Here is a 27,617-nt window from a genome sequence, read left to right on the forward strand (position 1 = left end):
ATATAGTTTTTAATTTTGCTTTTCTAAATAGTGTTTGAGTTTTAACCCATGTGTAAGACATGCTAGACAAGAGCTCTCCCACTTAACTACACTTCCAGTAACCAAAAATACATATGTTTTTAAATATTTTATTTATTATTTTTATTTTATGTGTATGAGTGTATTGCGTGCATGTGTGTAAGTGCACCTATGTTGTACAGTGCCTATGCAGGTCAGAAGAGGACGTCAAATCCCCTGAAATTGGAGTTACAGATGGTTGATAGCCACTATGTGGGTGCTGGAAATTCAACCTAGGTCCTCTGCAAAGCAGCCAGTGCTCCCAACCACTGAGCCATCTCTCCAGCCCCAGATTCTGTTTGTTTTTTTTTTATATTAAGGATTTTATTTTTATTTGTAATTATGGGTAAATATGTGTGGGTCTGTGTGGAAGTTTGTGCACATAAGTGCAGTATCCACAAAGGCCAGAAGAGAGTATTGCATTCCCTGGAGTTGGATTTATGGGTAGCTGTGAGCCACTGGAGTTGGGAGCTAGAAACCAAAATCATGTTCTTTGCAACAGCACTAAGCACTCTTAACTGCTGAGTCATCTCTCCAGCCCCACAAAACACATTTAATGCCTTGTATGGTCTCTTTGAATACTAATTCTCTCATAAAATAAGAGATAAAAGAGGCTGAAAAGATACACAGAAACAGGAATTACCTAAAACACATTCATAAGTTAGTCGACTTTAACAGAAAATACATATGAAAATGATTTGAGAATTGAGTGCACTCTCCATGTAGCTGAAGTGATACATTTTCTTCAAACTGAAAAGGACTGATTCGAATATACATCATTAGAATCATTTGGAAATTTTAGCTTTGGGCTACGACTCTGGAGTAGAGTTTTTGATTAACATGTTTGAAGCTCTAGGTACCCAGTTTGAAAATTATTGATTTAGCTGGAAAAAAAACCAAACATACAAACTTGGCTGAAAGGGAAGTGACTGACTAAAGGTCATGGAAAAGTAAATGGCAATATGGCAGAATTGAAAATGGAGATTGAGAATTGACAGGGTTTGTGTTCAAGACTATGTCCATCACTTTTTATTGTGTGGCTTGCATTAATATAACTCTTAGCCAGTTTGTGCATAAAACTGAGGGGAAAATGATTGTCCCCTATCTTTATACCCTTTTGAAAATCAAATTAGACAAAGAGTATTAAGTGCTTTGTGTATTATACAGTGACGTAAAAAGAAATACCCTCATTCTCAGAAAGCAAAGGAAAAACTTCATAGAAGGAAGACCCATAATAAGATCATGATGTTTGATCCATTCTTTGCTAACTAACGGTTACCCATAAATGATAGAGAAACCTTGGTTACAGTCATCAAACTGTTGAACTGTGATTCCATACATTCTCAATACTTCCCATATCATAAATTATAAGGCTGTCACAGACTATCGATTCTCAAAGTTTTTTCTTCTCCCATACAGACAAATTTCAGTATTCAATTTTTCTTCTCAATCTTTTTTTCTCCAGCTTATCATAATCCTTGCACCAATCCACACCAGACTGCATTTATTCCATCAGGTGATTGTTTAACATCACAGCTACGCTTGCCTCTACTCTTTGCTTAATCATCAACATATCTCCAGTACGATCATTGCCCTAACCCTATCAGAGTTCTTGAAATTCAGACTGCTCTTGGGATTTTGAGCTCTTTTCCTGGCCTTTTTATGTCTGAGGCCTAAAAGAGTACAAAATTAGTAATAATTTGTAGTCCCCAAGTCCGAACACAAACTCTGATTGACCAAATACATTTTGAAATGTTATAATACTGGATAGTAGATACTATTTTGTATCTGTATTACATCTTAAAATGTTCTAGTTTTCAAAATCGAAATGTCTTTGTATTGACCTGACAGGTTAGAAATTGCACGTTTACATGTCTGACTATGAGTACAATTTAGACTTGTCAGTGGAGACAGGATGCATAAACTGAGGGAATTTTTATGGAAGAAAATTATAGGAAACTGGTAGGGTAATTAATTTTGGTTAATATTTATCTCAACTTATCTAAACATGATTTACATTAATGATTTGTCTATCTAAAATTTAAAAAGAAGGTATAACATAAAGTAAAAAAGAAAAAAGCAACAGTGGAAAAATGAGGAGAAAAAGAAAAGAGGAGGAAAAGAAATATAGAAGAGGGTCAAGAAAGCTAGATTAACTCCTATTTTATCTAGCTTCATTAAATGACCTATGACCACTGGCTTCCAGGTAAGTGAGCCAGAACTGACTAGCAAATGTGGCCATACACCCTGGGAACAGAATACGCAGAAGACACTTATACAGAACTATTTTCACAGGGTGAACTGTCTAGATGATAAAACCTCAGAAGTCCTATCATCATAGATATCCCTGAAGTTGGTACCCCACACTAAAAGTTAAATTTAGTTTTCATGGAGGTAAATGGAACAGCAAATCCTATTATAGGCAGCTTCATATCAAATAGGGAGCCCTTACCAACCAGCACCAAAATTACAAAAAAGAAATCTTGGGGATGGAGTGGTCTTGACCATCATCCAGTTCAGCCAATTCCCATCACCCAAGTACAAAAAAGATACATGGTGACTTATTAAATGGCCTATATTTTCTTTGAAAATATGATATTTTATATTATTTTAAACTAGTCTGTTTATAGTTTATAAGGATAAGGTAACTTTCTCAAACTAAAAACTAGTATAATTAAGCAATGATCTTATATTCTTTGATCTAGAAATCAAGATTTTCCTCATAATCTTTCTTTCAACTTGAAGTCTAGTAAGAGAGAAGAAACTATCTCCCATGGATTGTAATCACCAGCTAATCAAGCAACTGCTATACTGTATAGACCCCAGGACATCTGTTTCCTTACTACCCTAAATAACAGTGAATGTGGTCCTTTTAAAATCACCTTGCTTTAGAACAAGAACTGTAACTGGAACTAACTGAAATGTTTTAATGCTTTTAGTTTAACATTACAAATTATTCATTTTAAACTCATACTAGATATAGCAAGTTGGCCTTGACACGCTCTTCAATTTGAAAGCTCCCCCTAAATAGAGTAATACACTTTGGCCAGGGTTACTCTAGAATCCAAGAAGATTGTTTAAACAGACCCAAAATGCATAGAAAGAAATAAGATGCCAATTATCTCACCCAAGTCTTGACCATGGGCTCTTTTATTTCCTTGTACATATAGGAGAGAAAAGCCATCATAGATCTGGACTGTTCCCTGTGGGCATTGTGGTGCGTCTGTTGTCTGGCTGTGGCGTGTGATGAGGAATCCATGGGCAACAGAGGTGGATCCAGGGGGACCTGGAGGTCCTTGCAACCCATCTGGTCCTGGGGGACCATCCAAACCACGGGTACCTATTTCCATGAAATCATTAGTGTACAAGATTAAGTAAACTCTGAGCCACCATTGTGGCTATTGATAAAACTTAATGACCTCATTTGATTAATCTATTCAATATTTATAGAGTGTCTATAAAAGTACTGTCAGATATAATGGACAGCGAGACAAATAAGACACAGTCCTTGATCACAAAGAAATTTAAAAACATTTATTTATTCCTGGCATTGGCTGAAGACATTAGGCACTAAAATTTTAGGTGAACAAAACTTCAGGTGGGACGAAGTGATGCTTACAGGGAGCCTGTATGTTATCTATTCTCTTGCTATGGGAGTTTGAACCTAATAATCAAATTTCAACCAGTTGTTCAGTTCATTAGCAGGAAAGGAAAGATGTAGTTTCCATAGTTCTGCCAGTTTCAGTGCTGAAAAACATTTTCTTAGCAATACATCTGGAGAATTGTTCTGAAAGATACCTTGCTTAAAAAATAGGCAACACATTCATTTTTTTATGTGGATGAGTGTTTTGCCTGCATGTACGGAAGTACACCCAGGTGTACAATGCCCACAGAGGCCAGAAGAAGGCGTTGGATGCCCTAGGACTGCAGTTATGTGCATGCTGGTAACCAAACCTGGATCCTCTGCAACAGCAGCCCATGCTCTCAAACTTGGAACCATCTCTCAAGTCCCCAGCAACACATTCTTAAGAAACTTTCAAAATGACTATTCTTTTAATGTAACACTGGATCCCCTTTCCATGAGACCATTTAAAAGTTCTTATATACAGGCCTTTATCCACTACGTGTGTTGATTTTCACTTTTGGGAGACTTCACAGCAGTGCCTGTGATGAAGATGACACTAATTCATTTATTCTCAACAAATACAAAGTTATTGAATTGGCAGAATGTTGGCACTAGGAGGACCCATATGTATCATTACCTTGCTTTGTTGACACTGATATTTTTGCTAATAGAATTTTTTTAAGTTTATATTAGTTAGAAGTACATTTATATTATCTGGTGTTACTAACATTAAAAATCTATTGAGTTTATGACCTTCTATTTTTATTTGGGGAATCATACATTACTGTATTTGTATTACAATTTTAATAAAACTCTTTTTGAACATAGGTTGGCTTCATATAGGAATTTAGGAAGATGGGGCTCAGCACTCAGGAAACTGAGGCAAGGGGATTGCCATGAATTTGAGACCAGGCTAGGCTACATAGTGAGAACTGACTCAAGAAACAAAACAAATAAAGACATGAATTTAATAGATACCAAAATTGGTATTATCAAGAGTATTTATTAATGACAGACTTTAAAAATGTACACATCAATATACTATCTCATTATGAGATGATACTGTGACATCTAAAGTGATCACTTAAAATTTTCAGCAAAAGTTATGGGGGAAATTTCATTATGTAATATTTCGAAATGAAGAAGGATTAAAAAATAGTCCTAAGGTAGTCAAGGGACTTAAACAACACACTGAGAATTATCTGAATAGAGGTAGGGATGTGTCTTAATGGTAGATTGGTTGCCCAGCATGATCAAGTGCTGGTTTTAAGCCCCAGCTACAATACAATAAAATATAAATAGCTGAACAAGTACACAGTGTGATGACCTGGGGGAATATCTGGGTTTTCTGGTGCTCTACACACAAAGAAAAGTAACCTTTCTATACTTATCTGCTATGGCAAATCTCTTTGGATATGCCTTCTTATTTCTTGCCAGCTTGACTGTCCAGACAGCTGTGTCTCTCCAGAAGTTATATCTCCAACCACAGTCCTATATCAAGAAGCCTCATAAATTTAAACAGTATCACCACCACATTGCTTTAGCCATCTTACCTGGTTGGCCTGGTAGACCTGGGTCACCTTTGCGCCCTCCTGCACCATCAAAGCCAGGGAGTCCATTGCGTCCTGGATCTCCAGGAGGGCCAATTGGACCTACAGGAAAAGAAAGGATGTTTTGAAATGTGGGTAGATTAAGTCCACTTGCAGACAGAGCTAGGAAACTTAAGGTTTTGAAGCAATGGCTTCACGATTTGTTTTCCTATTAAATCCACATAAATGAAAGAATAGCTCAGACCCAAAATAAAAAGCATAGACAAGACATTTAGTTTAAAGATTCTAGTTGTGTCTGCCATCACGTTGGCTATATTCTCTTTACCTTCAGAATCAGATAGGAAATCAGGACCCAAATCTGCGTTAGCTATCACACTATAGGGCTAATTATGCCAGGCATATTTAATTTATAGAAAGACTACTATTTACTCAATAAGGAGACAAGGAGAGAAGTGACTTTTAGCTTTTCAAAGAAATATATAATCAATGCTGGGTATGGTAGCCCATGCCTTTACTCTCAGCACTTGGGAGGCAATGGCAGGCAGACATCAGGGAGACAGCGTCTTAACAAAAACCCCTCCATCATATATATATATATATATATATATATATATATACACACACACACATATATATACATGTATATATATGATGTATATATAATCATTTGACATATTCCCTCCATGATACTAGGACAAGGAACTTCCTCTTGCACACTCTGGTTAGAACTTGCCCTTCCCTAACAATCATCATAGTGACAGTTTTAGGTGTGAGTTCCCACCTGGCTCACTGGATGAGACTGCAATTACCCCAAACCTCCAAATAAAAATAAATCAAAAGTAGAAAGCCAAGCACAGACCAACTAATCATACCTGATTAGAAATCAACAAAGCTATGATAGCAGTAAAAACAGAACCAAATTTTTACTCAACAAAGGCAGGCTATAATTTCATATCAAACAAACATGCAACCAAAAGAAGTCCATATGCCTTAGTCACAATGCAAAAGTACAAATAATGTGAAAAACCAAGATAATATTTTCCTACCAAATCCCATCAGTAATGTTAGAAGTATTCTATAGTAAGAACTACTGAGAGAAACCCCAGGACACAGAACTTAAAATAGCAATCATAAACATGATCAAAAATAGACCCGTAGATCAATAAAACAAATTTGAAGACCTAAATATGAGTACATCCAATTTCAGCCACCTAATATTTGACAAAAGGGGCAAGAACATTAATGGAAGGAAAGACAGCATGTTCAGCGAATGGTGCTGGAAAAACTGGATCTCCACCTGTAGAGGAATGAAATTAGACCCTTATCTTTCACCTTGCACAAAAGTCAACTCCAAATGGATCAAAGACCTCAATGTGAAACTTGAAACTCTGAATCTGTTCAAAGAAAACATTGGCAAAAACTGACAAGATACAGGTGTAGGAAGGGTTTTCTAAACCAGACATCAGTTGCTCAGGAATTAAGGTCAATAATCAACAAGTGGGACCTCCTTAAACTAAAAAGCTTCTGTACATCAAAAGAAGCAACCAAGGAAGTGAAGAGAAAACCCACATAGGGGGAGAAAATCTTCACCAGCAACACATCTGACAGAGATTTAACACCCAGAATATATAAAGAACTCAAAAAACAAAGAATCAAGAAAGCAAGTAACCCAATTAAGAGATGGGCTAAGGAGCTGAGCAGAGAGTTCTCAAAAGAAGAGATAAAGATGGCTAAGAAACATTTTTAAAAGTGTTCAGCATCATTAGTAATTAGGGAAATGCAAATTAAAACCATCTTAAGATTTCACCTTACCCCAGTCAGACTAGGTGAGATCAAGAGAACAAATGATACCAAAGGTTGGAGAGGATTTGGGGAAAGGGAACACTCATCCACTGTTGGTGGGATTGCAAACTTGTGCAACCCCTGCAGTGTAAAGAACTCTTCAAAAACTAAAAATGAACCTACCATTTGACTTGGTTATATCACTTTTGGCATATAACCAAAGGACTAGTCCTATTGCAGAGACACTTGTACATTCATGTTTGTTGCTGTTCTTTTCACAATAGCTAAGGATGGAAGAAACCTAAGTATACCTCAAATGACAAGTGGACAATGAAAATGTGGCACATTTACACAATGGAGTTCTACTCAGCAGTAAAGAAAGATGAAATAATGAAATCTGCAGGTAAATGAATGGATCTAGAAACTGTTACACTAAATGAAGTAACACAGACTTAGAAAAACAAACGATATATGTTCTCCCTCATATGTGGATCCCAGCACCAAATCCTTATATAAGAGTGAATATATATCCAGATGTAACTGTGGGAACCAGGATAATGAAAAGGAGCCAGAGAGGTAAAGGAAAAGAAAGAACCTGAGAGAAGAACAGTAGGAAACAGGTGTTACTAAAGGAGGAATGGATAAAAATGGGGTTATTTAAATGGGAGGGGGAAGAGAGGGTTATACAAGAAACCTTGTGGATAAAGGGAAAGAAGGAGCTCAAGAGAGGTGGCACCATAGGAGACTGGTATTATCAAGGCAAAAATGGCAAAAATGGGGATATTTTAATTTTAATGGGCAAACCATGGTGGAAGGGTTGGACAGTGAGGGAGAGAGAGGAGAGATAAATAATGCATAGCTAGTTGTGGTGGTTTGAATGAAAATGTCCCTCATAGGCTCCAAGTATTTGGACATCTTGTCCCCAGTTGTTGGTGCTGTTTTGGGAGGTCTTAGAAGATTTGGTTATCCTGGAGGAAGCACATCACTGGGGGTGGGCTTAGAGAGTTCTTAAGCCTTGCTGGATCTCCAGTTGTCCTCCTGTTTCCTGTGCCTGCTTGAAGATGTGCGAGCTTAGCTTCCCTCCTGCTCTAGCAATCTCCGGCCACCATGGCTCCCTGCCATGATGGACTGTAATTCCCAAGGAACTGTAAACTCAAATAAATTCTTCCTTTTATAAGTTGCTTTGGTCAGTGTTTCTATCACAGCAACAGGAAAGTGACTAATACACAAATTTTAAAAAACCAGAAGGGATCACATTAGTCCAACAACCTAATGACAAGTTACACATACATTGTCTCTACAAAGCTTCAAGAAATTTTAAAGAACACATAAGCAAACAACTCAAGGAACTCAAAGAGAGTAGAAATAAACTCCAGACTGAAGTTCAAAAAATACAAATATACTGCTGAATGAAATGACGGTCAATTCAGGATTTGAAAAGTGAATTCACAGGAGAGGTAGAAATATTTAAGAAAAACCAAGCTGAGATGAAGATGCACTTGAGAAACTCCATAAGTCAATTAGAAAAGTCAAGAGAAATTCTTAATAACAGAACAAATAAAATGGAGAACAGCATTAATACTTAAATATAGAAAAGTTGGAGAATTGGATCACTCAACCAAAGAATATGATTTTAAAAAAAAATGGAAGAATTGAATATGCAGGAGCTGTGGGAAACCATGAAAGGATCAAATCTACAAATTATAGGCATAGAGGAAGGAAAAGAATCTCAGTTCAATGACATTGATCAGATTCTCAACAGTTTTATACAAGAAAACTTCCTTAAATTAAGGAAAGACATACCCATATAGATACAAGTGCACAGAACACCGAATTGAAAGAACAAGAAAAGACCCCACTCCACACACATACACACATAACATATCATAGTAAAAACATTAAACATACATAAAAAAGAGAGAGTACTGAAAGCTGCAAGAGAAAAATGATGTTACATAAAAAGGAAAACCCATCAGAAAAACAGCTAACTTTTCAACAAAAACTTGAAAAGCTAGAGGAGCCTGGATTCCAAGTTCTGTATTCCAAGTTCTAAATGACCACAGGTGCCAACCCAGAATTCTTTGCCCAGAAAAAATTATCATAATTGAAGAAGAAAGAAAAATCTTTCATGATATAGACTGAAGGAATTCATGTCCACAAAACCACCCCTACAGACAATAGTTAAAGTAATAAAAAAGATTGAAGAAAGGAATAATCATACCCAAGAGTCTATGGAAAGAAAACAATTGAAGCTACAATTATGTAAAAACAAAACAGGACTAAGAATGCAAAGAGAAAACAAAATTACCATAACCAGTACAGATCTTTCATTAATAACTTTAATAGCAATGACTTCAACTCTCCAATCAAAAGACATAGGCTAGTTGAATTGTGTGATGGTTTGAATGAGAGTGTCTCTCATAGGCTCCAAGTTCCCAATTGGTGGAGCTGTTTTCAGAGGTCTTAGAAGGTGTGGCCATGCTGGAAGAAGCATGTCACTGGAGGCAGGCTTACAGAGTTCTTAAGCCTTGCCAGATCTCCAGTCAGGTTTTGCTTCCTGTGCCTGACTGAAGATATTAGAGTTTAGCTTCTGCTCCTACTCCAACCTCATCTGCTGCCATGCCTCCCTGCCACGATGAACTCTTGCCCCTTTGAACTGAAAGCTAACTAAACTCTTCAATTTATAAGTGTCCTTGGTCATTGTGTTTCTATCACAGAAAGAGAAATTTAACTAATACAAATGGATTAAAAAACGAAATCCATCTTGGAAACGGCATGGAGAAACAACTAGGCATTGCTATACTAATATCAGTCAAAACAGACTTAAACTCAAATTAATCAGAAGAGATAAAGAAGGTCACTTCATACTGATCAAGGGGACAATTAATGAAGAAGACATTATAATCAAGAATACACAGGCAGCAAATTCTGGTGTACCCAATTTCATAAAAATTACTACTACACTTCAAGACACAGATTAATGTCAACTCATAACCCCACTTACTGCAATGGACAGGTCGTCTGGAAAGAATCAATAGAGAAATGTCTGAATTAATGATATACATCAAATGGATCTAAGAGACATTTATCTAAGAGACTCTTCTTCTACTCAAGCACCAAGGAATACACATCCTACTCAGTAACCCACAGAAGTCAGAAGTTTCTCTAAAATAGACCACAAAACAAACCTCAACTAATACAATGCTGATGGAGTCCACAAGAAGGTGTCAAATCCCCTGGAACTGGAGCTATGGATGGTTGTGAGCCACCATGTATGTGCTGGGATTCAAACCCAGGTCTTCTGCAAGAGTAGACAGTGCTCTTAACCACTGAGCAATCTCTCCAGCCCTCTTTTTGATTTTTTTATATAAGTTCTTAGGGCTGTAAACTTCCCTCTTATGACTGCTTTTAAAGTGTCCCAGAGGTTTTATTGTGTTTTCATTTTCATTTAGTTCCAGAAATGTTTTTATTTCCTTCTTGATTTCTTCTTTGACCCATTCATCATTCAGTAGTTTGTTGTTTAATCTCCATGGGTTCATTTATTTACTAGAACTTCTTTTGCTATTGATTTTAAGCTTTACTGCATTGGAGTGTCATAGAATACATGTAATTATTTCATTTAAATTAATATGTCCAGAGGAGCTAAAATAAAGCATTTTGGATCTAAAGGAAATTCAGGCATGAGAATTAACATTGTCTAAGAAAAAGGAAGTAAGATCTCTGGTACCCTGGTATTCTATTCATTTTTAAAACAACTATAGCCAGAGACAAATTATGACATGTGAAGAAGAGGAGTAGGGAAGTATCCTCAAATGCATAGCTTTTAAACAATGATTTACAAAAGTACCTGGTAAACCTTGAGGGCCTGGAAGTCCTGGTGGACCTTTCAATCCAGGTTGGCCAGGGATCCCCGGAGAACCAGCATCTCCTTTGATTATAATACTCTGTCCTGAAGGGCCAGGCAATCCAGGAGGACCTAAGAAGCAAAATACACAAATTTGAAGACAGGGTAGAGAAATGTCAGAAGAAATAAATACCAAAATGTTTTCAAATTACATGTATTTGTATGAGAAAAACAAGTTACAAGTATTTAACTAATACCATATCCAACAGAAGTATGTTTGGGAAAACTATGATTACTTCATACACAAGATTTAAAACTAAATATATTTTGGTGGGCCAATTGAAAAAAGTTATGAATATCATTCCTAGTTTCAAGCCTTGAGGATTACTCAATCATTAGAAAGTCTATTCCATATTAGTCCAAAAAAATTCTACGTACAATATCTCTACATGAGCCCATGTGTATAGCAGAAGGCTACATTATCAAGAAATAGTGCCAGACAGGGGAAACCTCCCTTTGAGTCATTAGCTAGGGTAGTCCAAGAGACTCCCCAAATTACACAGGCTATTGTCACAGCCCTTGCTTGCCTCCCAGAACTTGAAGGTAAGATCCTATTGCTGAAGACAAGACATACTTTGGACACAGAATTTGGAGCAATGGAGCTGGAACCGACCTGGAAACCACCTCCCATGAAGGTTAGCACTTAGAGCTCTGAAGAGCTCTATGCAAGCTGCTAAGGGAGAACATCAGTAAGTGTCCAGCTCCAGACTTAAGGCCTAATAACCACCACAACAACTGGCACCACAAACTATATTGTGGCAGCAGTGGCACTTTTATCTTGGTGGTAATTAGCAGCTACCTAATTGGACTTAAAACACACTCAATGGGAGAAAATTCATGTGTGGTACTGAAAACATAGCCAAATACATATGTTTTTCAGAGGTCATAGATCTTAGAGAATACACCGAGGCTGTCATATCCTCAGAGAAATGCAATTTCTTACTATTGCCAAATGTAGATCTTTATATTTACAGACAAGTATCACAGTCACCACTAGGCAAAGAATTTTCTTTTATAACAGATGGAGATTATTAAAGAGTTCCACAAATAGTCATCCACAGAGGTTGTGACTTGCCCAACCTGAAGTGACATATCTACAATGAAATCTGTACACCTAAGGCACATGGAACATAGTGGAACAAGGAGTTCAAAACTACTGCATCTCTAAACTCTCATCAACTAAGCTCCCTCATGCAACAGAGGGCCATGAACAAAAGGCAACAAATGGCCAAAGTATAGAGAATAGGGTTCTGCAGAGTGTGTAGGACTCCTATATTAAACTCTACCCACCAAGGGCTCAGGGGTCAGAAAGACTGTAAGAGCCACGGAAGAGGTGCATGACTAAATGGAAATAGAGTCCTACAAGCTCCTGAGAACTGTGGAATGGGCAGCAGGCCCAAATCGTACCCAAAGAGCTATTGGTAGCTGATTACTACTGGGTGAGGAAGAGCTGATCTTCTTAAAGGGAGAGACTCTAGTTAGGTAGACTAGACCTCAGTGGATGAACTTGCGCTGAGGGATGTCTGGGGACACTAACTTGACTTATAGGCCTTAACACAAATGACAGAATACATGAAATCCAGTGGGAGGGTGTGCTGTGGGAGGGTGGCAATGGGGAAGGGAGTATAAAGATGATTATGTTTTGTATGAAATACACAAAAATTCAATAAAAAATAATAAAAAGAAAGTCTAATCCACTACAAGGTTATGAGCACTGATGCCAGAGGAAAACAAATCCTGACAGGTCTGCTCTGATTTTGACATTAATTACAGTTCTTTGTTGTGCTTGTTAAGATTCTGGCTGAATTAGGAGAAATCTGCATATATCTTTAATGCTTATGGTAAACTATAGGTTTTTGGCATAAATCCCCTTAATCTAATGTAAACAATGTACATATGTCCATATACAATTTGTTCTTATTATCTTTTCAATACAATATAGGTAGATTAGTATAAAAGCTAGTAAAATCAAAAAGCTTTCTTGTTGATCTTGAGTCTACCTTATATTTAAAAGGTTGGCTATCAATATAACATCATTAAATACCGAATTTAAGAAATAATTGAGACTTTAGAGTTTGAGTGAAAGACAGAATGGACATTTTCAAAAGTCTTCAATGTCAGTATCGGATATATCTAGCCTCAGAAATAATTCTTACCTGGGGGCCCAATAAGACCCGGTTCCCCATCAGGGCCAGTTGAGCCTGGTATTCCAATGGGTCCTTTCATTCCTGTAAAGACAGAATATAACATTGCATGACAAAGCAACAGGGCTACCACCTTTACTCAGACAAATAAGAAAATAAGTACTTTCAATGGAGCTTAATATGGTCAACATTAATTAAGTTTCAGGAGATAATAGGACTAATACTAATAATAACAATCATTAGCATAATAGACATGAATTCGGGACACAGACAAATTGCTGTGGTCCCAGAGGGAGCTGGACAGAAGTAGTAGGGGTAGCTATGATCAAAATACATTGTATGCATAAAGTGTTTAAAGAGTAAATTAAACTATTATTTCAAATATAAAGAAAAACCTTAAAGTATCCTTTCAAATACCTGGGAATCCTGGAACACCAGGAAGACCAGGATCTCCTTTCATTCCATTGAGTCCAGGCCGTCCAGGATTACCCTGAATAAGTAAAATCATTAGTGTTAAGGAAAATAAAATATAGGGAGGGAGTGGAGAACGTGAATGAAGACTGAAGTATTGTATAGTGGCTTATAGCTTTGTCTTTAGAAGACACTAGGTGTGCCGGATTGCTTTATTGTCAACTTGACACACCTGGATTGAGGGAGCCTCAATTGGTGAATTTCCTCCATTGGACTGGCCTGTGGCCATGACTGTGGGACCTCATCTTGATTGTTGAATGATGTAGGAGGACCCAGCCCACTGTGGGTTGTGCCACCCCTTGGCAAGTGGGCCTGTGTTGCATAAGAAAGCAGGCTGAGCAGGGGTCAGGGGAGCAAGCCAGTAAGCAGTGTTCCTCCATGGCCTGTGCTCTAGATCCTGCCCCCAGGTTCCTGCCCTGAGTTCCTACTTTGGGCTCCCTGATGAACTGTGACCTGGGAGATATAAGCCAAATAAACCTTTTTCTCCACAAGCTGGTATTGGTCAGAGTGTTTTGTCACAGCAGTGGAGAAACAAACTGGAACACCAGGCAATGTCTTGATTGGTTTATCGAAGTTAAAGTAACAAATGAGTGTTGGATGGACAACATGGCCCTCTTTATGTACTATCAGGAAAGACACAACATCATTAATGTAGTATTCCAGCTGAGGATGAATAATCTGAATCTAATTAGAAAGAAATATCACAGAAAAAATATTCAATTTTTAAAGTGGGGTAACGCTACAATTTTTAAAATGTCAAAATCATGAAAGAAATGCTAAAATGGACATTGCTACATCAACTGCCACAATAAGATTAGAAAGGTAGAAATTAAAGGATTTAGTTCCATGTTCAGTTTTGTGACGTTAATAACTGTATTGTGATTTCATGAGAGAGAATCTTCAATCTTAGGAAACAAGTACAGAAGTATTTAATGATGAAGTGTCATGGATACAACTAGAGAGAGAGAGAGAGAGAGAGAGAGAGAGAGAGAGAGAGAGAGAGCAATGGGGCAAAATGTATCAGTAGTCTTGAATTCAGAATACATGGAGAAAGAGTCAGGTAGGGAGTAAATGGAGAATGAGTCATGAGAGGATTAAATATTTAAATCTAAGCAGCTACAAGAAGAGTGACATGGAAAAAAGGCAAATGTACCCGAGAACTTTAAGGGCCACTATTTTACAAATAATGCTTTCTACTATGTGGAAACCTTCAGAGTTAAAAGACATCCCAGAGAGTGTGGGCTGAGAATTCTACCAACAATCTGATGAATGGTGATAGTGTTGAGAGTCCATAGAGTAGTTTATGACTCTCTAGGTCATTCAAGCAAGTAAAAAGTACAGGAGTCATGTCACAGAATATATTATTATTCTCTTTATAGGTGAAGACAGAAAATGAGAGTGTTTCTTCACAGATAGAGAAAAAGCATACTGTGGAACTGAAACTTAAAACCCTGATGCTAATTACAAAGTCTAAACTATTCCCACTCACAATAATTATTTCCCTATGGGTGGGCTCATCCAAATGCAATGCCCCAATATACACGTTTCCCTTGCACAAATTTGCTTTTACTCTAATATGGCAAAGAATCTTTAATTGGGAAGATCAGGCAATTTGCCTTCTAGTTCATTCTTAATTCACCAATAATCCATGTGGGAAGTGTTTTAAGAAATGCTGCAGGTAAAAATTCTCATTTCGGATGCTATTTACCCACTCTCTCCTATCATCAAATATCTACATCCATTTCCTACCGGGAGTCCTGGTGGTCCTTGATCTCCTTTCAAACCAGGTAAGCCAGGTTGCCCAGGTGGGCCTGGGTTTCCCCTCTCTCCTTTAATACCTCCATTTCCAGGGAGACCCCGGGGACCTTCTGGACCTGGTAAACCTTGATAATGCACAACAAATAACCACATTTTAATATAACGTGTCAAGGTTTAAAGTATTAACCATCTTCATGTCAGTCTGTGGGTTAAAATACGTAGGTGCATGTTGAATAATTTCCTAAAGTACACTGTGGTTTCTTTTGTTATTCTTAATTCTGGTTTGTAGAACCTTTCAACTTACTTTTTTTTTTTGGACAGAGTCTCATGCATCTCAGGTTGTCCTCGAACTTACTATGTAATTAAGGATGTCTTTGAACTTTTGAACTTCTGGTCTACCTGCAACCTCTCAAGTGCTAGAATTATAGTTCTGCACCAATAGGTTCCTTTATGTGGTGCTGGGGATTGAACTCAGGACTTCATACATTTTAGGCACTCTACCAACTCAACATTTCCCTAGCCCCTTGCATTTTATTTTCTATTAAACCTAATAAACTCTTACCTAAAGGAAGGACTCTGGATATAATAATGTTTAATTCTGCTATCCTTGAAAAAGTGTTTGACTTAAACCAAAAGTAAGGTATTGTTCTCAAATTGGTGCATGCATACATCAGAATTACCTGGGTCACTCCTTTAGAGAGTTCCCAAGAATCTGTTTTCTAACAAGTACCTTGTAGAAGGTGAAGTTGATAATTGTGTGACCAACACTTAAAGAATGTCTGTTGTAGGGCAATCAAGAATTCAAGCCATTTCTCTTACTGTGATTACAATTAAATTACTTGAGGCTGAGGATGTAGCGCTTGGCCAGGCCTTGGGTTTGATTTCCAGCACTACAAAAAAAGCTAAATTGCTTTATTTATAAGAAGTCTCATTTATTCATCTTTTATTACTATGCAATTTTTGTGGTATTGGGGACCAAATCCATGGCCTTATGTATGCTAGGCAGGCACCTGGCTACTGAGCAGCAACTTACTATACAATTAAGACACTTAAACATACTATTTTAATTTCATCTTGTGATATGTTGGACACAGGGATTATTTTTAAATGTCAGAAATTTATTACTTCAATATAGTACTTTTTAAATTAATTTAAAAATATTTTCATGGAGTTTCACTGTTTTTTTTTTAATTTACTATGGTTTTTTAACCCATAGGCCTAAATAAAGATAGCAGATCAATTAAGCAACCAGATGATCTTATCACTGGGCAAGTCTTTTGTAGGTAGGGAGAAAATAAGTGTTACATGTTTGCAGAGTGCTCAGTGCTGAGGCTGAGACTAAATAGCCTTGTCTTTAGAAAATAATTAGAAAGCCCTAGATAATGAATAATCTATAGTTAGCAGTAATATCTTCTCTGGCAGTCTTAATTTTAAAAATAGATTTAAACTAAAAGAGAAAATATGTAGGTATAATTTTAAAGGAATCATAGAAACAACACAAAGAAATTTAGAACATTGGGCTGGTGTTTACATATGGACAAAGCATCTTCTATTCCCTTTTCTAATTATTATGACTCAGAATCAGAGGTTATACACTAATAAGACAGAATAACAAAGTGATTAAAAACACTGTATCCTGGTGTTACAACGCTGGGTTCAAATCCCAGCTTCATTAGTGATTAGCTGCTTGATCTTAACAAGATTATTAATCTCTTCAGCCTCAATTTATTTTTCTGTGAAATAGAAAAAGAATAGCATTAACTTAAAAAAAACCTGGGTTGTTTCAAAGATATGAAATAACATGTATAAATTACCTAGCTTGGTGCCTGACAAGCAGTAGAACCATGAAAATGTTATTTTTGTAATTATTATTGCTATTATCTTTATGAGTAGTAAAATTTAAGATAAGAACAGATCTTATAAGTTTGTTTTAATATTTCAGATATGTTTAAGTGATTTCATGATAATACAGCAATTATTTTTACATTTACATAACTTAAATCATATAATCACCTTAGCCTGGCAACCAGACAACACAGAAATTCCATGCTCATTTGTAAAGAAAGATATAGGCACTTTGTACTTTAAAAAAATTGCACAGCTGTTAGCTAAAATACACTAGAATAGAATTTTCTAAGTAAACATGTTTGTACTAGATAGCTTCAGTTATAAACTTGCCACACATTGGAAGAGGGACCCTCAACTGGGAAATTTACTCTATCAGTTAGATTTGAAGAATGTCAGTGAGGAATTGAAGTTACTAGAACACCACATCATTTGAAGAAAGACAATGCTTTTTTTTTCAAATCAAAGCAAATATAGGGAATTTTATGCTATTTCATACCTAGTGTTTGTAGAATCCCTCAAATTTAAATTAATGATCTAAAATGATAGTAAAGGCATTATAGTTTTATTTTACTAGTATTCAATAGTTTCTTTCTCCCTTTACAGAAAATAGCCATAAACACACAGTTTAAGGCAATTCAAGGCCAAAATAAAAAATAAGAAAAATAAAATCCACATGCAGAAATTACAAATGAATCAAATGCTTGCCTGAATAAACGTCTTTTTAAAATTTAACGTTTTATTTTATGTGTATGAGTATAGTGCCTGCATGTACGTAAGTGCACGTGTGTTGTGCAATGCCCACCGAGGTCAGAACAGGGTGTTGGCTCTGGGGTTACAAACGTTTGTGAGATACCGTGTGGGTCCTGGAAACCAAAGCAGAGTCCTCTGCAAGAGTAGCCAGTGCTCTTAACCATTTAACCATCTTTCCAGCTTCTTAAATCAATGTTTTAATGCAGTCTACAAAGTAAAACCAATTGTATATCTATGTATATATAATTATATATTAGAATCGAATCCCAGAGATCTGATATCATTTCAAACTCAATAATAAGTAAGTCATTACCTTCACTGAAATCGTTGAAACCCAAGTTGGTAGTATTAAAGGATAACATCACTCTTCAATGACTTCTAATTATAGCAAATAAGGTGCATTTCTCTTATCACATGTATAAAACATTTTTTAAAAAACAGAGAAAATTGACCAGTGAAAAGTCTAACCTTGAAAACCTGGGAAGATCAGAGTTCACCAAAGCCCAAAGATCGAAGTTAGCAGTATCAGACATCACACAGTACAAAATAAGATTATGAGTTAGAAGTGGTTCATATGAAAGAGCAAGGTAAACAATAACCCTCTTTGGCAGCATTTCTTGTATGTACAGCACAACCAGTATGTAAACAGACCCATACAGAAATATATAGAACTAAATCCTTTCAAATTGAGCTTATTCTAGAGAATAAGCTGCTATTGTTAATAAAAAAGAAACTCTGCTAAAGATACTATGTTAACACCATTACTGTTCCCTTCTAAAAGTTATGTGCTCAAAATATTAAAGTTGGCAAGACAGTACTATTTCACCAATAGCCTTCATTTCCTTTAACAGAGGTGAAACAATATTTAAACATATCTTCACCTCTGCTGTCCTTTAATAAAAACATAAGGTGAAATTTTATTTGTATGCTCACAGTGACTCATGGTGATAACAGTTAATTTTAAAAGCATCGCTGGCAAAATTTATTTTTAAATCTCTAATATAATTTGTGACTCAGTAGAAAAGTCACTGGAGTACACTTAACCAATTGTACTTCTGTTTTACTTATTCGGATATCTCTCAATGAAAACATAGTTTAATTTTTTTCATAATAAGTCAGGAGACCACCTTCTGTGCATTATAGCTTGTAATAAGTCCCAAAGGAGAAAAATTCATTGAACTTAAAGATAAAGATTCAAAATTTCCAAAGATATGAAGACTATTTGTGAAGGGGTGCTCTAATATATTCATGAAATATCCCACCCAAGCCACAGAAAGGATTACAATGACTTTTCAAAAAATTATTATTCAATGCACGTATTGTCAGGTTATTTACTATTTTAAAAAGTATCATTACATGAAAAGATAAAGGTTTACAAATAGAATACCTTTTGGTTAGTGTTAATTGAGTATAAACACAATTTCCTTTTCCTTATACATCTTCCTATGATTTATAAACACAATGTTAACAGAGAATAAATTGTGCTAGACCACTGAGGCTCAGGTGTTAAAAAAACCTTGGAATTGTTCTTGACTATACTACTTAACAACTGTACGACTTTGGGCAATCTCTCTGAACATAATAGGAAAAGGGTTATCTATCCAAACCTCCCTTACATGATTATATAATGATCAAAATCAAGTTTTAAAATATAGACCTACTGTCTGCCATGTGCACGGTGTTAAAAAAGCACAAAAATGAGTAAAACCCAAACTATGCACTTAAGGATTTAACACTAACAGCATAATATATGGTGTAAATGTTTGTATGCCACACACACACACACACACATATATTGTTGTTACTACACAGTAATAATACTTTAAAAATATTTGATAATTTGAAATTTTAAAATTTTGTCTTTTATTTATTTAGTTCCCAAACCAAATACAGCAAAATAACTCAAGACTTCTAGTTTGGTCATGCAATTAATTTAGTAGATTAGAATTGCAACTTAGTATAATTCATTGTCAGCAAAGATATTTTATATGTATACTTGATATAGATTAACCCAATAAGAAGAAGAGGCAGGCGGATCTCTGTGAGTTCAAGGCCAGCCTGGTCTACACAGTGAGTTCCAGGACAGCTGGGGCTACAGGGAGACCCTGCCCCAAAAAGACAAAAAAAAGATATTTTATCCATATGTAACATCTTAATGGGTCAGCAGCACAGGAAACTTTGGACTACATCATAGCAAATCTTCTAGGACTTTAATTTCTAAAAGGCTACATACATTTTAATGAGTTATATGCCAAGTCAATTTTATGTATGAGGCTCTCAATCCATTATTTTTTGAATTTTCTAACAAATTTTAACTGAAAAACAAAACAAAAACCTACAGTCTTATACATAAGTGGTGATTACTAATAATAAATTAATGAGTCAACTGCTGTTTTTAATTCAATTTCCACTTGCCGTTGCTATCTTCACCTGTTGTAAACACCATAGAGACCAGATTCCAGTAACTAAAATATATAGAGCATGTTGGTAAATGGAAAGCTGTTGAAATTGGTTTTAAAGTAATGTGACTATTTTTCCTTTTCCTTTTCAAATACATTCTAATGTTTCAGAACAAAAAAGAAATTCCCTAGCTGGAAGTCCAGCCTAGCAGTGATCAAGGCAGAATTCTATGCAACTTGGCAGTAGTCAAAATTATTTCCTAGTACATTCAAATCTTTTTATCTTGTTGATAGTTAAATCACATGTACTCTATTCACCTACTTGATGACATCCATTTAGAAAGAATGTAAGACGTTATTAGGGACTGATGGATATTTGAGGTAACCAAAAGCAAGATAATGGATGTAAAGCACAGCTAACTATAGCTAAAAGTATCCTAAAATTATAAAAGCCGTTTTTCTCTATTAACTTACATATTTAGCTAGAATAAAAGGTAAAAAAACATCAAGCCTTTGTGAAAAGATGATAGGATGCTACTGGTATAATAGATATTTAGCTGAGCACTGGAGAACCCTAAATCATTCACAGTTAATGCCAGTCACTAACAGCATGCATGACCTTGAACAATTCTTTTTTTCTTTTACAAAGGCAGATATAAACATTCTACTTAACCAGACAGGGGCATAGTGAGGGGACCTGTCAGGAATCAGCTGCAGAGAAGTGGGGAAACTTCCATTCCAGGGCCCAAAAGCCTAGTGAGGAGGCAGCTGCAGTGTGAGGACGGGCTTGGTGGCTGTCCTGTCAGTCTCCTCTCCTGTGTCCCCCTGGCACTCTGCGCTTCCAGCAAGAGGTGAACAGTAGCTGAGACCACTGCTCCCCAGGGTTCTGTGCTCTCAGGTGTGCCCCGCACATACAGGGCTGAGGAGTCCACAGCTCTGGGTGCACCTGGCAAGTGGTATAAGACCAAGGGAGAGGAGAGGCCTGAGGAGAGTGCTTTAGCTTGCAGGTGGTTCTGAGAGTTCAGTGGCAGCAGCCACCACAGTGCCCACCTGTGTGAGCGTGCTGGCTGTCCCCAAACTTGGTCCTCCGGCTCAGGATCTCGTAGGAGCAGTCCTCCCCACAGCAACCAGACATGCTGGGGGAAGAGTCATCAATTTCAAATTGCAGAGCTTCTCGGAAGAACTGGTAAGCGCCATGATTGTGTTTAAATACGGTTAACATCACTTTCTTCATCTGTGTGCTGTTGGCCATCAGCTGCAGGATCTGAATGAGGAACTTGCCCAGGCCTTTCCGCCGCACCTTGTTTTCCAACTGTACTTCGTAGCAGTATAGGACTTCATCCCCACACTCCACGTCAAACCGGAAGTGGGAAAAGGCGACCGGGATGGAACTGTCTTCCCAAGCAATGAGGTACCAGGCTCGGTCATCCATCATTTCTTCTCGTTTCTCTCGGTCCTTCCATCCCCACTCGCTCTGCTCATACATGGTCTGCATATTGGTTTTTGTCAGGTCGAAGGCCCAATCCACAGTGGCTGGCTCCAGTCCAGACACTCGCTTACATTCAATGGAGACAGTCAACCCATTTCTGTCTACTTCTTGAATACTGGGAACACCTCCAGAGGGTCTCCAAGCCTGTTGGCAGCGTCCACTTTGGCGCAGAAAGCATCCATGGCCGCTCGCTCCTCCAGCCGCTTCTGCTTCTCCTTTGCCTTGCTGGACTTTCTCCCCATGGTAACGGCGGCGGCAGCGACCCTCGACTGCTCCTTCCCGCACTTGCTGGCTGGGAGGCGGCAACGGCAGCGGCTGAGGCAGGCAGGGACAGCGGAGCAGCAGGCCGTGCTTGAACAATTTTTTTAACCTGATTGGGTCTCAGTTTTTCTGTGTGACACTGACCTTGTCTTTCACCAAACTTTAGACAGGCATCTGTGAGGCCTTGCTAGGTGTATTCCTTGCACCCCATTTTTGTCTGCCAAGCCCAGATACATCAAAAACCCAACTGAATCAGTTTAGTGCCTCTCAACCTCAATAATCTCCAGTCCTCAATATCTGATCAAATTCCTCGACCCTAACTATGATGTGTAAATTCTTGGCCTTCCATTTGCTAGAAGCTTATGAAATAAGTTTAGCAAGAATCCCCCTACTTTTAATAACCCCTCTCAGTAATTTTCCATCCCTAAATTCCTCTTTCTGCCCTTCGGTGATAAACTGGTAAGACTACTTGTCTCTTTGTGTTTGTAGTTGAGCTTATTCTCTCCTATTGTACCTGATTGAATAAAATGTGTCTTGCCATCTTTAAGAAAGTCTATTAAATGATTTCTCATCTATAAATGTATTTATTTACTCTATCTCTATCTCTCTATCTACATCTAGTGAAACCAGAGAGTCAGTTTATCTATAAATACATAACTTCCTCCCAAAATCTTGAAAACCTGCTAAATTTTAGTTCAGTAGAAGAAAAAAAAATGCCTTGCCATTCTCAAAAGCCAGACTACAGGATCATAATTTACCCCTTTTTAATACCTCTCTACAAACATGAAACACACTATTTTTTTTGTTTCGTTTTGTTTTGAGACAAGGTCCCACTATACAGCCCTGGCTGGTCGGGAAACATGCTATATAGACCAGGCTGGCCTTGAACTCAGAGATACATATATTTCTACCTTCCCAGTGCTGGGAATGGAATAAAGGAGTGCAGAATTATAACCCAGGAGGACTATTTATCTTGAATAATAATAGATACATTGAAATATTTGTGGGCATTTTCATTCCAGATTAAGTAAACATTTGGGGGAATCAACAAATTTTCCATTGGGTAGCTCCCTGTAATTGTTCTTTGTGCAATTGTTTATATGTGTATGGAGAAAATAAGATTATGAGTCTCTAATCAGTATTGGTTATTAGTCCTTCACAACAATACAATTTAGAAAGATGTGACAAGGGGCTGGAGAAATGGCTCAGTGCTTAAAAGTGTATACTACATTTGCAAAGGACTTGAATTCAGTTCCCAGAACCCACATCATGTGGCTCACAGCTGCCTGAACATCGGGTCCAGAGGAATCTGATGCCTCTGACTCCACACACACCTGTAATCATATGCACATACCCTCACACAGACAAGCACATGTACATATAATTAAAAACTAAAAATAGAGGCTAAAGAGATGGCTCAATGGTTAAGAGCACTGACTGCTCTTGTAGAGGACCCAGGTTCGATTCCCAGCACCCACATGGCAGCTACAAACCCTCTGTAACTCCAGTTCCAGGGGAATCCAAAGCCCTCTTCTGAGCTCTGAGGCACTGCATGACATGGGTGCACTCACATACATGCAGGCAATACACTCGTACACATAAAATAACAATAAGAAATAAAATATTTTTAAAAAATAAAAACTAAAAATAAATCTTTTAGAAATATATGACAAGTGAAAATGGGAAGTTCTCTGAGAACCATATATATTATCAAGTCAAGAATTATATTATCCACAGGGTTTGATAATCCACATTATTATTATTACTTAAAATGCCCTTCTGAATGGTAGTTTAATTTCATTTGTGTTAAAAATTCATAAGGCAAAGACAAAACTGTAAACTCTTCTCCAAAGGAAAAATAAATTCTTTGAGAAAGCTGTTTGATTACAATAAAGTTTCAATCAAAAATGACATAAAAGGGGGCTGCAGAGTTGGTTCAGAGATTAAGAGCACTGGCTGCTCTTTCAAAGGGCCCGAGTTCAATTCTCAGCACCTACATGGCGGCTAACAACCATCCATAACTCCAGTACTAGGGGGACTCGATATCCTCTTCTGACCTCCAAGGGCATTGCACGACATGGGTGCACTTAAATATACAAAGGCAATACACACATACACATAAAATAAAAAATAATAAGTAAAATATATTTTTTATTTATTATTTAAAAATATTTTATTATTTTATGTGTATGCGTGTATTGTCTGCACATAGGTAACTGCACCCATGTCGTGCAATGCCCGTGGAGAACAGATGTGACTGTCAGATTCCCTGGAACTGGAGTTACGGACCACGTTAGCTGCCATGTTGGTGCGTCTTCTGCAAGAACAATCAGTGTTCTTAACTGCTGAGATCTCTCCCCAGCCCTGTAGGGAGCCATGGGCCCCCTGCCCAGAAATAGTAACTATTGTCTGCCTCAACCTTGTAAATTTCTTCATCCTGTAAAAACATCCTGCCTCGTTGGTCTGGCTGTGGAAGGTGTGGTAAACAGCGGAACTTACCCGCCCAGCTTCTTCCGCCCTCTGTTTCCCTATAAAAGCTTTGTACAAACGTTCAATAAAGAGAAGAGACTTGAAAGTGAAGTGAACCTCATCTTGGCATCGGTGTTGTCCTTTCCTCGGCTCTGCTGGTCAGAGTCATGGCTTGCGGCAAGTGGTGGCCCGTACGGGGATCGCAGGGTGCTAAACTCTCAGTGAGTGGCGGGGACCGCCTTGACTGCGTGAAAGCCAGCAATCAGTGCCTGAAAGAACAGAGCTGCAGCACCAAGTACCGCACGCTAAGGCAGTGTGTGGCAGGCAAGGAGATCAACTTCAGCCTGGCTTCCAGCCTGGAGGCCAAGGATGAGTGTCGCAGCGCAATGGAGGCCCTGAAGCAAAAGTCTCTTTACAACTGCCGCTGCAAGCGGGGCATGAAGAAAGAAAAGAACTGCCTGCGCATCTACTGGAGCATGTACCAGAGTCTACAGGGAAATGATCTGCTGGAAGATTCCCCATATGAACCAGTTAACAGCAGATTATCAGATATATTCCGTGCCGACCTGTTCATATCAGTGGAGCACATTTCGAAAGGGAATAACTGCCTGGATGTGGCCAAGGCCTGCAACCTTGATGACACCTGCAAGAAGTACAGGTTTGCCTACATCACCCCATGCACCACCAGCATGTCCAATGAAGTCTGCAACCGCCGCAAGTGCCACAAGGCCCTCAGGCAGTTCTTTGACAAGGTCCCAGCCAAGCACAGCTATGGGATGCTCTTCTGCTCCTGCAGGGACATTGCCTGCACAGAGCGGCGGCGCCTGACCATCGTGCCTGTGTGCTCCTACGAAGAGCGGGAGAAACCCAACTGTTTGAATTTGCAGGACTCCTGCAAGACGAATTACATCTGTAGATCTCGCCTCATAGATTTTTTTACCAACTGCCAGCCAGAGTCCAGGTGTGTCAGCAGCTGTCTTAAGGAGAACTATGCAGACTGCCTCCTGGCTTACTCGGGGTTGATTGGCACAGTCATGACCCCCAACTACATAGACTCCAGCAGCCTCAGCGTGGTCCTGTGGTGTGACTGCAGCAACAGTGGGAATGACCTAGAGGAGTGCTTGAAATTTCTCAGTTTCTTCAAAGACAATACATGTCTCAAAAATGCAATTCAAGCCTTTGGCAATGGCTCCGATGTGACTGTGTGGCAGCCCATCCGGGTCAAGAACAAGGCTCTGGAGCCATCAGGGACTGAGAATGAAATTCCCACACATGTCTTGCCACCTTGTGCAAATTTGCAGGTGCAGAAACTAAAATCCAATGTGTCAGGCAATACACATCTCTGTCTTTCTGATCACGATTATGAAAAGGATGGTATCGCTGGTGCTTCCAGCCACACAACCACAAAATCAATGGCTGCTCCTCCCAGCTGCGGTCTGAGCCCACTTCTGGTCCTGGTGGTAACCACGCTGTCCACCCTATTATGTGTATCAGTGGAGGAAACATCGTAGCTGCATTCATAAAAGATGTGAAAAGACGTAGAGAGAGAGAGAGAGAAAAAAAAACAAAAACAAAAAAAAAACCCAAGTAATCTGTTTCCTGTCCTCTTGTATTTCTGAAAATTCGGTTTTTTAAGCTCAGTTGAAAAATGGTTTCATCCAACTGGAACTTTTGTGTTGTTGTTTTTAAGAAAGCTTCTTGTGATCCTTCAGGGCTTCTGTAGAAAGAGTGCTGCAGGCTACATTTCAAACTCAGAAGGCTTTGGGGCATGCTGTATTTTAAGGGGACCATTTGTAAATTGGACTGTAAAGCAAACTAAGAGTATGTTTTTGATGATAAAGAGGAATATGAAAAAGAGAAGGAAGAGCCTGTTAAAGAAGCACCTGAAAAATGGAAAAAAGAAATGACTAAACAGAAAGAAGAAAGAAAATAAGGTAAGGTCCGCAGGTAAGCAGCGGAGATCTAGTGCTAGTAAAGTTCCCCGAGTAGAGGGACGGAGAGAAAAGTCCACGAACAAGTGGCAAAGCATAGAATAAAGTTCCCGGAGACAGGGATGAAGTGAAGTTCCTGGAGACAGGGACGAAGTGAAGTTCCCAGAGACAGGGATGAAGTGAAGTTCCCGGAGACAGGGACGAAGTGAGGTTCCCGGAGACAGGGACGAAGTTAGGTTCCCGGAGACAGAGACGAAGTTAGACTTAGAAAACGAAAGGCTGAGATACGATAGCTAATGATGCCCTGTAGTTTCTAGAGGAAGGATTTGTTAATCTCCCGCGTTAGAGTAGGCTTGGAAAGGATTTCAAGGAGGCAGATAAGAAGGCCCCTCTTCCTCCTGGCACTTTAGCAATTTGGGACTTAATCTGGACCTGCCTGGAGGATAAGACGGGAAGATATACTGAGGACATAGAAATTGGAGAGCAAGTGATGGAGGAAGTGCGTGAGAGGAGGGAGCCGTGGGGCCCCCTACCCTGAAATAGTAACTATTGTCTGTGAAGCAAGCAGTTTACAGCTTCACTCTCTGACTTCCTTTTAAGAGTAGCGGATGACTTTGTGAAAAACATGTTTTTCTGCCTCAACCTTGTAAATTTCCTCATCCTGTAAAAACATCCTGCCTCATGGTCTGGCTGTGGAATGTGCGGTAAACAGAGGAACTTACCCGCCCAGCTTCTTCCGCCCTCTGCTTCCCTATAAAAGCTTTGTGCAGATGTTCAATAAACAAGACTTGATCAGAGCACTGTCTTGTCTCCATTCTCTGTGTCTCTTGCCCCATTCAATCCCCACTCCTCACTCCAGGTACCCTGTTGAAAGTCCCGCGGGCCGGGACAAAGATTAAAGGTGTACGCCATTACATCTGACTGGCTGTAACTTCAGAATTAATAATACATTACAGTCATTAATTATAGTTGTTTGCTCATCTCTTGTATTGGAGCCAGCATCTCTTCGAATTGTTCGTAGATGAACAAGAATTTGAGAATTAAGATGAAATTCTATAATATATTTTGATGTGAAAAATCACCTTCCACACATATGTTGAAGAATATATGGTTTATCTAATGCTGAGAAGTACGCACATATTATGTATTAGAAGTTCTAATATCAATAATATTATTTTA

The 27,617-nt window shown here is 38.3% G+C and overlaps 1 protein-coding gene and 1 pseudogene across 4 annotated transcripts in view; one reads left to right on the plus strand and one right to left on the minus strand.

Moving 5' to 3' along the window:
- The window catches only part of Col4a5 (collagen type IV alpha 5 chain), a 281,900-nt gene that overhangs the window by 7,552 nt on the left and 246,731 nt on the right, over nt 1-27,617 (minus strand). For 2 of the 4 annotated variants that reach the window (XM_017803139.2, XM_017803137.2), the window contains 7 exons: nt 18,358-18,366; nt 15,283-15,416; nt 13,480-13,552; nt 13,075-13,146; nt 10,862-10,990; nt 5,236-5,334; nt 3,185-3,397 (listed from right to left, as the gene is read on the minus strand). In XM_017803139.2, the coding sequence (XP_017658628.1) occupies nt 3,185-3,397; nt 5,236-5,334; nt 10,862-10,990; nt 13,075-13,146; nt 13,480-13,552; nt 15,283-15,416; nt 18,358-18,366 (729 nt within the window). The remainder of the gene's footprint in view (nt 1-3,184; nt 3,398-5,235; nt 5,335-10,861; nt 10,991-13,074; nt 13,147-13,479; nt 13,553-15,282; nt 15,417-18,357; nt 18,367-27,617) is intronic. The other 2 variants (XM_017803140.2, XM_017803138.2) reach the window with 1 other exon arrangement.
- LOC103750055 lies at nt 22,018-26,020 on the plus strand (annotated as a pseudogene).

This window comes from Nannospalax galili, unplaced genomic scaffold, assembly GCF_000622305.1.
Source record: "Nannospalax galili isolate Female #2095 unplaced genomic scaffold, S.galili_v1.0 scaffold25, whole genome shotgun sequence".
Classification (NCBI taxonomy): Eukaryota; Metazoa; Chordata; class Mammalia; order Rodentia; family Spalacidae; genus Nannospalax; species Nannospalax galili.